The sequence below is a fragment of the Siphateles boraxobius genome, unplaced genomic scaffold (genome assembly GCF_051911475.1).
Source record: "Siphateles boraxobius isolate OS27281-9 unplaced genomic scaffold, OSU_SipBor_1 29, whole genome shotgun sequence".
Taxonomy (NCBI): domain Eukaryota; kingdom Metazoa; phylum Chordata; class Actinopteri; order Cypriniformes; family Leuciscidae; genus Siphateles; species Siphateles boraxobius.
In genome coordinates this window covers 14733476-14745510 of record NW_027508908.1, presented here as the reverse complement: position 1 = coordinate 14745510, position 12035 = coordinate 14733476, and the positions used below count along the sequence as shown (strand labels likewise).

The 12035-nt window shown below is 37.2% G+C and overlaps 1 protein-coding gene across 5 annotated transcripts in view; it reads right to left on the bottom strand.

Annotated features, from left to right (window-relative positions):
- znf827 (zinc finger protein 827) overlaps positions 1–7150 on the bottom strand; it is a 93815-nt gene extending 86665 nt beyond the window's left edge. For 3 of the 5 annotated variants that reach the window (XR_013207824.1, XM_077246650.1, XM_077246649.1), the window contains exon 1: positions 6720–7150. Coding sequence is in view for 4 of the 5 variants with exons in the window: in XM_077246650.1 (XP_077102765.1) it covers positions 6720–6762 (43 nt within the window). In the remaining variant the exon portion in view is untranslated. The remainder of the gene's footprint in view (positions 1–6719) is intronic. The other 2 variants (XM_077246647.1, XM_077246648.1) reach the window with 2 other exon arrangements.
- Between the last annotated feature and the right edge of the window lie 4885 nt (positions 7151–12035).

The window sequence follows — 12035 nt, the reverse complement described above, 5'->3', positions numbered from 1 at the left end:
AAAGGAGGTCTGGACAATACTTTTTTGGAACAGTTATACATTTCTATCGTGGTAGCCGTAGTACTTTGTAAAAGAAAAAATACTAAACACTCAAAATAGTCATCAAAGATGAGAATCTGCGGCCCTGAGAGCCAAAGGGATGTCAAATAATTTTTACCAATATATACCAAAAAAAGTAACGATTTTCAACTACATATAAATATATAAAAAGGTAATATCAGATGTTTTATCAGGCTAAACTTATTTTTTGATTTTACATTTAGACACCTACGTGAACGGCACATAGAAGGTCATGGGACTGAGAAAACATACTGGGGGTGCAGGGTTTACCTCTTAAGAAAAATATGGACCATTTTTATATTTTGCTCAAAGTAATAAACTACTAAAAACAAACAATGTACATCTGTTGTTGATATAACAAACTCTTATCATGAGGATAAAACAAAGTTACCAAGTAATTTAAAAGTTTTTTTGTCTTTTAAATTACTTTTTTACCTTAGTTACCTATCACCTAACCCATCTCTAAATAATTTTCCAAATGATCACATTGTTTATTATGAAATGCTCTTAACATTCTGATTAATAATGCTAAATGTATGAAGAAAAAAAAAAAAAACTAAAGGCGCCACATGTTAACTTGTCACAAACCTAGGATACATTTCCCAAAAGCATCGTGAGCTAAATTGATCGTAGACAACATTGGTGGCAATGGTCTTCACGATCAACTTGGGCTCATGATGCTTTTGGGAAATGCAGCCCTGGTTTAGTTAAACGGCCGGAGTCATCTGTATGAAAATAAAAATAACTGTATTTGCTGCATTCTTGTTTTCTGCAGCGTTTAAGCAAACTAATAAAAACAATTGCTCACTGTGTTTCTGCTACTATTGTTAAAATCAGCTTCACATCTTCAGTGGGAGAGAGAAGCCATGCACATGGAGCACAAAGGGCTAGAATGGATCACGTTTGGCTCTATATAAAATATCAGAGGATGTAGCGCCGATGCGCTGCTCTATTGGGTCACGGGATGCTTGAGCCTTAGTAATACATTTCTCTTAATTTATTAATAATATAATATAATATGGCCACCTAAACATTTGATACAATAGTTATTAAATATGTACATGTTGATGCATGATAGTTACATTTAAAGTACTTCCATTAAAATTAACTTTTGTTGTTACACTGTTAACTTTACCCGTAACTGTAACCCAAAACCAAACTCTAACCCTAATCCTAACCCTACCCGTACTCCTAAAACCCAAACATATCTCAAATGAATTTTTCAGAAATTTCCAGAATAGCATGTAGTTACACAGTACATTTTAAATACAGTCTTTTGTTAATAGTACATAGTAGTTAAGGCCACCTAACATAAACTGTGACCAATAATATAATATAATATAATATAATATAATATAATATAATATAATATAATATAATAATAGCTGTATGTTATTACTATTTTAATATAATAATAACAACACTGAATGTAATGTTTTCATGTTCTTTTTGCAGCATCAGCAGCAAATGAGAGGTAACATCTATCACGTTTCAGACTTTTTTCTCAGTAGTTGACAAAACAATCTGAATATGATTTTTTGACTAAATCATGCAGCCCTAGTCGTCAGTTTTCTGTGACTCTAGAATGATAAAGGCATGTGGTGTTTACTGCTCAGGCAACTGGCACTAAAAACAAACCACAATGAGCAAAGATGGCAGCAAGCAGGTCCATCGGGGGGCACGGCAGCCGAGCAGCAGTCATTTAGATAAATGGGAATGCTAACGTATAACTTTCTCCAGTTATTATTTACCTCCTCGCTTCCAAGGCCTCGTCTAAGTTATGACAATTCAAAACCAGTTTTAAAAAATGACAGTGGCTTGCTTCTTCTCATTCCCCGTCAACTGAACAGACTGCTCTTTAATTCTGCCCAGTAAGTCTCATCTCATCTTAAGACAGACCCAGAGTACTGACTCATAAATCAAATCACAGTTTGGCATAGCTCCGCAGCCCGGGCCTGAGTTGGACCTGTCTGTTCGATCCCTTGTGTGGTGTGGCCCAGTGTTAGCAACCTGTTAAAGGTCTGTCCTGGAGGGGATGGATGCACGTGTGTGGTACAACAACACAGGAAAGTGCCTGGAGCCCTCCAGCAGCTCCCCCCACCCTTTCCCCAGATGAACCAGCGAGCTGTTCCTTATGAACCACTGCCAACAGAATGCCTGCTATGAGAGCTGGTTATTACTCAGTGCTGGGCCGCCACTAGCCAGAGGGCTGCTCTACTAGCTGTAGATCTCCATGTTGTGACTTGTCAACATGCAGAAAATCGTTACCCAGCTCAGGCTCTTGTATTCCACACAGGCTTTGATTGAGACATGGGTGGGTAAAACATTGTGTTCGAAACTTGAGACTTTTTTCATTCACCGTCTATAGTGCTTCACGTAGCGTACGGACAAAAGGTGTCAGATAGTTACGTGAAAAATATTACCAAGTGAGTAAGTTGAATTTACTATGGGCTTACAAAAAAAGATGGCCAGGTTCAGGGTACAAAAGTAAGGTTTTTTTTTTTCTGTTTACACAATGATTTCAAACACAAAAGAAATTATATATACAAACGTATAGATTTTAAATTTACATTTTGAATGTAAAGTTTAACTTACTCTAACCATTCAGAAATTTTGGGGTAGTAAGTATATATTACTGAAAAAAGTATATTGTGCTCACCAAGGCTGCATTTATTTGATCAAACATATTGTAAAAACTGTGAAATACTATTACAATTTATATTAATGTTTTCAATTTCAATATATTAAACAAAACAAAATTTATTCAGCAAAACTGGCATTACTCCAGTCTTCAGTGTCATATGATCCTTCAGAAATCATTTTAATATGCTGATTTGCTGCTCACGAAACATTTCTTATTCTTTTCAGTGGTTGTGCTGCTTAATATTTTTGTGGAAACCATGATACATTTTTTTTAGGGATTCTTTAATGAATATAAAGTTTAAAGGAAAAGCACTGATTTGAAATTAAATTTTTATAACAATGTAAAAGTCTTCTACTATCGCTTTTGATCAATTTAATGCATCCTTGCTGAATAAAAGTTTTAATTTCTTTAAAGACCTTTTGAACGGCATGCTATTTAAAGAAAACATTTCAATTAAATATTAGATTTTAAAAATATATTTTAATTTAAAAATCATTTTTTAATATTATACATTTTTCACACATACATATGAAATTCATCAAAGGAGAATCTGCATTCTTCAATAAAAGCTGAAAATTATACAGTTAACATAATTATAAAAGAAACACCAAGAATTCCTAAACACCAATGATGAAAAAAATTACTGAGTGGCTTCTAATTTTAGTAAATCTATTCTAACTGATGCTACCAAGACTATCCAAGTCATTCTTGTAATGTCAAAACCTCGTCAAAGCATATGAATGATTTTAAAAAATAGAAGAAGAAGAAAGATATAGCTCTGGCCCAATAGAGATAGTGATCCTTCCCATTGAGCTTTGAGCTTGGCTTCAAGACCATTTGTCAGTTAGCTCTCAAAAATATACAATGCTATCACAGGCGATACCAGGTTACTTCGTGGCTGCATGGTCATTTTAAAGATGCTAATTCTTTAATAATACATTACACATGAATCTTCCACTTGATGAGTCTAGTCCGTTACAATCATCGAGCCGACTACAAAAATTGTCTAAATTATGTCACCACAGTGCCTTTGACTGAGCACTCACAGCTAGACTACACCTGTGATGAAAGCCAGGCGATCCAGCTAGCCAAATTAATCTAAATGTTCTGGTTCAGCATGCCTGGCTGAAGCCCCTTTCTGTATAAGCACTTGTTCAGGAGAGCATCCACCACCCTTCCCTTGCCCTTTAATTCATTTCTGAGAGGAAAGCCTGTGTATCATTATTCGCTTGAGCTCAAATGGGCAGACACCAGTGAGAGAGCCTGATCAAGTTGGTGGGGCACAGTGAAGAAAGAAGAGGAGGAGGAGAAGGAGGGGGTATTCTTGGCAGATTTTCCCTACAAATCAGATGCCAAGAGCGAAATGGAAACCTCCCCTCATTTTCCTTTCCCCTTAATCCAATGTTTTCAAGCCCAGGCCCAGCCAAGGTCATTATAATCATAGATGAGTGGAAAGGAGCCAGTGACCCACCATTACGTTAAGGTAGAGAGCCACCCAGTTGCACACACTCTGCCATCGGTCTGTAATGGAGAGCTGAAATCTGTGCAATGCTCCAATTCCTCCATTTGCAAATGCAGATAACCTTAAAGATCATGTGTGTATAATGGAAATGGCCGGCTCCCATAGGGAGACATTTTAGCTGATGGCAAAGGTCAGGGTGAAAGAATGATACGGGCTATATGCTTGCAAGCCTGCGAGTAAGACAAAGAACAGCAGAAAAGGGGAAAAAGAGGTAACCTCAGTCGACCTCTACACCTCGGAGTGGAAATCCGACGAAAACTGCTTAACGAGGCAGGATCGTTTTAACCTAGGCTCCCTCCTCGCGATTAATTTACGGGAAGTTTGGTGAACTGTGACCTGCGTTTGAACAAAATGTATGAATTCTGGGAAAAGGAGTCTGCATCAGTGTTATAAAGGCCGTGGTTTTGTAATCCCAGTGGATTTCATTGTAAAACTCAAGCCAAAGGTCACATTTAACTGTCAAGAAGATCATCTGACTGTATCAAGGCCTTAATGCCCTCTTGCAAGTCTTGACCCATGCACATTGTGACGCAAGCACTCCTGAACTCAGAGATGTATCCTTAAGTAAGGGAAGTGAAAGATACACTTGCAAAAGGATATGTCATAGCCTTTTACATTCGCAGCAAAGAAAAACACCAGATGCCAGACACATTGAAAGAGCAAACAAGCAGTTTCAGCACAACATTCACTGTCCTGGACTCATACTTTTAACTTTTTAAGGAAGTATATAGACTAGTAGTCATGAGCAAATTAGATCCATTTAGATCAAGAATTGTTCTGGTCATAAGCCTATCTGTCACAGGTGTTAAATCACAGTGAATGCAAACAGAAAGTAATGAAATGTGGCATCACTCCTCCATGGCTGAATGAGAGGGCTGTGTGGGGCGCCGCCACACTTCACATGTGCTTTTGCTGAGTGCGTGATTTTGATACGACATTAATGGCAGTAGATATAACATTGTTCATAAACACTGATGATTGTGACATTATAGATGTTATGAAAAGAAAAGCAGCAATTAGATATAATAAATTGTTATTATAGGTTTATATAGCATTTCCTGAGTTTCAATTAAGAACTTTTCATCACTGTTGAATTTTGTGAAACACCCAAATAATTGCATTAATAATCCAACATAACTGCCGAGTACATTTGGTTACACTGTTAAGTAGCTTAATTCACTAAAACAAAAAACAAAAGTGTAACTTGCTTTGTTTTTAAGTAAAATCAAAGTAGATCCAAAGTAACAACTTTGAATAGAATTACTGGTGAATAAAATTGAGTTACTCTTAGAACAGAGCAGACATAATTTAAATTCCTAAGTTAAATGGTAAACAAACATGTCAAGGCATTAAAAAGAAAACATTTGCAATGCAATGCAGCTAAAATTCAAGCAGAACATTCCAGAGAGCAAAATAAATTATCTCTGACTTTCAAAAAAGTCCCAAAAGTCGCCGTTTCGCTGGTGAATGGCAACACGCATAAAGATGCATTATGATCGCTTGCTGTCGTGCACTTAAAGCGCCACCGTGCCACATTTCGCCAATTCCTCTGATCGATGTTTTCCACACTCTACACATCATGTCCCCTCTAGCGGCCGGCACACGCAACTACAGCCGTTATTAGCGAGCTGATAAAAGCACAATGTTAACATCCATCTACACAGGGTCAAATTAATAAATATCGCGATTAATTCCAAGCGCAACCCGTGCAAAGTAAGCCGTAAGGTTTCCGTCACGCGAGCTTGAGAAAAACGCGTTTTGCCTTTATGCGTTATTGATCGCAGATTGTCTGCAATGAATGGCTGCATGAGGAAGGAAAAAACCCTGAACTTCAGGTGACCGACCATGGCTTTGACACAGGCAGCCTGCAGACACGAACCCCACTGAACTGGGAGGGGTGGAAGAAAATACCTTAGGTTAAAAAAATCCCACTCGACAAACGAAAGAAAAAGTCGCGCACGCACACACACACTCACATACGACCGCGGAAGGCGGAAAGTTGGACGAACGTGTTTTAGGGCGCATTTTTAAGTTGCGGGCTGCTGCTAGATAGCGCTGGAGCTAAGTGAAGGCAGGGGCACGGATGGAAGGCTGAGTCTGGCTCTCAGTCTGATCCGACTGACCCTTCATTTTATTGCGGCCAGATCCTCAGATCCTCCCCTTTCCCTTCCGCGAGTCTCTGCCTCGCTCGCGCGGACACATATAAGAAAAGACGCGCGACCATAAGCGCCAAATAAGCAGCGATAACGCGAGCTTTACTGGCCGCAACCTTTAGGCGGAACGGGACCTTTATCGATTATCTGCAATTAAAGGCACCGCTAGTGCGTTCGCTCCGCTAGCCCCCTCATCGCCAACATGGCTGCCTAGCACAGACCTAAAAAAGGAGAAATAACCTCCGCCGTGCCTTTGTCTGTTTCACCTCTTTAACCCTAAACTACTGCGCAAAACACACGGAGACGCGCTAAAATCGCGCCGAACGAGAAAACGACTTACGTGAAGGCAGGCGCTTGGGTTGCTCCTGTTTCCTCCTTGGCATTTTCCCCCTTTTATCACATTCTCCTTCTTGTTTAGGGATAAGAAGAAAAAAGGTCTTCCCCCATTGAAATTTAGCGAGGGAGCCTGATGGCAGGGACTTGTCGTGCACCTGGCTGTCCTCGGTTAAGTGTATTGTTGGGAACAGGGAAGAGTAGAGGAGGAGGTGCTGTTGTTGTTGCCGTGTCTTGACTATGGCTGCTCTCTGTAAGTGTGTGTCTCCGAGCCCCTAACTAACACTAATGCAGGGATCAAAGGGCAGCAGCAGCAGAGCACTCACACACACACACACTCACACACACACACACACACACACACACACACATACACTCGCGCGCACACACACACTCACTCTCTCACTCACAGAGAGAGGAGCTCGACCGACACAGCGACGAGAAAAAGGACAAGGTGCCCCCAAGCTTTCAGGGTGTATACTTGAATGACCACGAATGATTTTTTATATTAATATATAAAATGGATTCTAACTGAGGAATATTTAAATGGCTTGAAAAAAATCACACACACAAAAAAAATTAACATAATGTAATAATATAAATGTAAAATATGATTTAAAATTAATACATTTATTTTTTAAGTTTATAATTTTTTTTCATAAATGCTTTTTGAATGAATCTGAGTTTATAGAAACCCCCATATCAGAACAATTCGTTTTAAGATTGATGTAATGCTACAAATTAAATTGTTTTAATTTACAGTAACATGTTACAATAGTTCAGTTTGTTGACATTAGTATTAGTTAACGTGTCGTGAACGATGAAAAATAATGCTAATGCCTTTTATAATTACATTTACTAAAAGTTTAATCTGTTTAAATTATAATTTAATGCTCCTGAGCTAACGTAACAAATGTATTGTTCATGTTAGTTAATGTATTAACTAACATTAAATAATAGGAGCTTATTGTAAAGTGTTCGAACATTTTAAGTTAATTACCATATTTACTAATTTTAAATTTTAAAAAAAATTATAATGTTATTGTACCTTTATTTATAAATGTTAAATGTCCTGGCTAGCAACTGAATCATAACAAATAACTAATGTTATTGTACATTGTTAGTTCATATTAGTTAATGTAATAACTAACATTGAATAATATTACCTTATTGTAAAGTTTTACCTTTACCTTTTTGTAGAAAGCTGTTCTAATTTTAAGATTTAAAAAATATATATATTATTATGTTATCACCATTATACATTTATTTATACATTTATAAATGTATTACATTTGTAATTGTCCTGGCTAGCATAACAAATGATCAAATGTTATTACCCATTGATAGTTAATGCATTACATAATATAAACTAATGGGATTTTATTGCAATGTATTACTGAATTTACAATTAATAATTTTGTATATATATATATATATATATATATATATATATATATTATTTTTAAGTTTTTTATTGTATTATTATTATGTTATCATTATACTTTCATCTATAAATGTTAAATGTCCTGGCTAGCAGTTGAATTATATACTGAATATGAGTTTCTGTACAATTAATTTATAAATAGGTTATTCATATTGGAATGCCATTTCATTTCATTCTTGTAAACAAAAATCTATCAAATCAAATAATACAAATAAAAGCTTAAATGTATTAATTTTTTTCCCATTACACTTTATTGTATGGTGACTTGATTAAAAACCAGACCCTCCTCCTTCCCCCATCCCACACACACACACACACACACACTACTCTGTTCTATGCATAGCACTGAAGCAGCCGGCTGTTCCCCACTCAGGGCTGGACTCCAGCAGGCTGCATGCTGTTGGACAAGTTCGTTCTTTCACACCTCTTTGGTGTTAGGAGGACTGTATCCTCCCTCATGCCATGCTGCCATCCTCCTCACAACCATCCACACGTGCAGCTCGTTACTGTGGCAATTAGCACAGGCCCAAAATTAGCCCACTTCGCCTCTGCACAGGTGACTGACACACACTTTGTAGCTTGCTCATTAGAATATGGCTGCCTCACCATTCCTCTGCCTCATTGTCTCCCCTTTAAAGTCCACGTAGAGGCTGTTGAACTGTAAACTTTTGGACCTTGGTGGTAGTGTTTACATGTGTACCATAGTATAAAGTGATGAGAGCTCGATTCCTCTCGTAGTTTTATGTTTTCATTATTCAATTCTTTGCGTTTTAGATCTCAATATTTGCTGGTCCAACTCGTTCCCATTTTGAGCTACAGTATATTTGATGTGTAATATAAGGAAACACATTTTATGGTAATCTTACCAAATCTCGCCTGCATGTGTGTGCGATGCTTGTTATTGTTTAAGATTAGTTTAGTCTCCATGGCGAGGTCACGGTCTGTTCTGTAACCCCGCCGATGCCAGGCAGCTGAGGTAATACGTTCACGCAGACAATCTGCTGATAGTAGTCATGGCAACAGCAGCATGACCTCACACTTGTTGGCAACCTAAAGGTCACCTAACAGACATCATGTTTTGATGTGAACTGTATCAACTGAACCTGACAATGACAAACATCTGCGAAAGAAAGGAGGCTGTTTCCATTTGATACTTTTTAACCCTTTCATTCACACTCCAGCGATATTTTACAAATTGAGACCTCAATTTATTCCGCATGTGGTTATAATGTTGCATCCTTTTGCATTCATTTGCAATGCAGTTTATGGCATATGAAAAATACTATTTTGCTATTAAACATTCAATTACGTGCATAAAAAGATATAGTTAGGCCCATACTGTCCGTCTAATTATATTTCTTGTACTGTATTAATAAGCATGATTGTTCTGCTGGTCTTTGAAAGCAACTCATTTTGTCTGTTGGCATTATTACTACTTATTAAAATGGCTCCCCTGCAGCAGTGCAGGCTGTTAGAGAGCTAAATGAATTTCAGGTGCTTCAGTAGTGGATAAAGGAGGTTGGATAAAGAGGTATATCTCTCCCCGAGGCCAAGCATAGCGGTGTGGGTTACCTCTTTTTCAACTCGTTGCTGCCTCTTTCTCTTTGTTAGGATGTTGCAAGATTGTGTTAGGAACACTGAGCGGAGCAGGTCATTAGAGGACTAGTGACATGACAGGATTGTGTGACGGGTGAGAGTGGAAGCTTGAATGACAGAGCTCGAATATTGTCTGAACTACTGGGGTGGTAACTAACAAATATTTTTTTAGCCCTCTGCCCTGCATATTCCTAGACTTATGATGCCATAAAATAAGTGTTGCTTTAAACATTTCACCTTATTGTAATCATTGTATGTTTTTGGATGTGATGACCTGTTTCGAAGTAGGGGCATTTTTGCGCCATTAGAAGGTGTTATTTTAAAACCTTAGACAATAAACAGAACCCTTGATTCATTTAAAGATCGCTGTAATGAAACAATACTGGATTTGAACGCAGTTACAAAAATATGTTCTAATGGCGTTCCCATTAAGCTATTCTCAGAACGTTCAAAACGTCCAGCTTCTTAAAAAAAAACTGGTTTTGTGAATGTAATCATTTTACAGGTATTATGGGAACATGACTTTTAAATGTTCTCTGAAACATCTGAAAAAAGTATCAAGTTGTAATATTAAAAAAAAAATTAGATTAACTTTCAACTAAAATGTTTCAGAAAAACGATTTTCATTCAGATTTCATCAAAAATATCTTCATTTGTGTTCCAAAGATGAACAAAAGTCTTACCGGGTGAGACTATTTTCATTTTTGGGTGAACTAACCCTTTAACATTATTAAAGACCAGAAAATTTTGAACTTTGTTCTATTAATGTTACTGGAAGGATGTTTGATCATAACTTTGCCAGAATGTTAGACATTCTGAAAATACTTTTAAAACTCAGCTTTACAGATTTTATTTAGTGAACAAAGAGCAAGTTCAAATAAAATTGATGATTTTTAATATGGAAAAGAGCATTTGATCATATTTTGATCATTTACTATGTGTTCATTAACATTATTTAATGCAAATAATCTGTGTAACGGTGCAGTCACATTAGTGAAATGTGTGCAAAAAGATACATTTTCTATTGTTAAGAGTATTGCTAGCGATGTATGAAGCTCACACAGAAATTACTTTCAAACCAAACACCTTTCTTTTGGTTAACACATTGAATTCATGTGAACCCTTTGCGAAATTTGCGTGTGAAAATCTTTCACCCTGGATTTTGCACGAAGAGTTGCCAAACAACGGTAAATGTGACTAGACCTTAAAATTTACTAACCTTCAAGCCATTTATGACTTTCTTCTTTTTTTTTTTTAGTTGAAGCCCTGAAGTTTTTTGAGTTTTTGATACTCCAAAAAACACATCCATCCATCATAAAATGAATCCATATGGCTCCACGGGGTTAATAGGCCTTCTGAAGTGAAGCGATGAGTTTTTGTCAGAACTTTATGAACTATAATCACTGTCTTCCAGTAACGGCCGTAAGCGAGTCTAGTTCCGGTGGAAGAGTGTTCCTCTGACTCAACGCATGATGTATTGACGAACGCGGAAGCGCAGAGGTAGAAAAAAAATAAAACACCAGTTACGAATTAGAAATCTGAAACGAGTTTTTTTTAAGAAAAATGTTGGAGGAGCTTGAGTTTGTTGATCAGCTCTATTTGTTTGAACCGCTAGAGGCGTCTACTCTCAGCTAATCTTCTACGCTACATCCTACGTCGGGTCAGAGGTCACTCTTCTGCCCGCATCTAGACTCGCGTACTGCCGTTACTGGAAGCCAGTGATTATAGTTTATAAAGTTATAAATGTAGATATTTTTTCTTACAAAGCTTTTATTTAATTTCAGAAGACCTTTATGAACACAAATTAATTTTTTGATGGATGGATGCACTTTTTTGGGCTTCTATTCATTCCCATTATAAAGCTTGGAAGAGCCAGGATATTTTTTAATATAACTCTGATTCTGTATGGCTGAAAGATGAAAGTCATATCTATAAATGTCTTGAGGGTGTGTAAATTATGGGGTAATTTTCATTTTTGGGTGAGCTAACCCTTTAAAGCATGACTAATATGGACGCAAACATTTGAAAAAGGGATTCAAGGTGCAAGTTTTTGAAACAATAACGTTATCGTCTCTCAAATTTGTGAAAATGGGGATGTCATGCGCATGCGTATTACGCGTTCAGTCTATAGGCGCGTAGTATTTCTTAACAAAAAATGACATCACCAGCTACAGCATGCATAACAGCGTTTTTAGTAGTTTTTGCAGATCTGTGTGAGCGGGGATTGCTTTGACAGCGTTGTCGTCTGTACGTTAAATATACAGAGGAATAACTTTTTCGCTT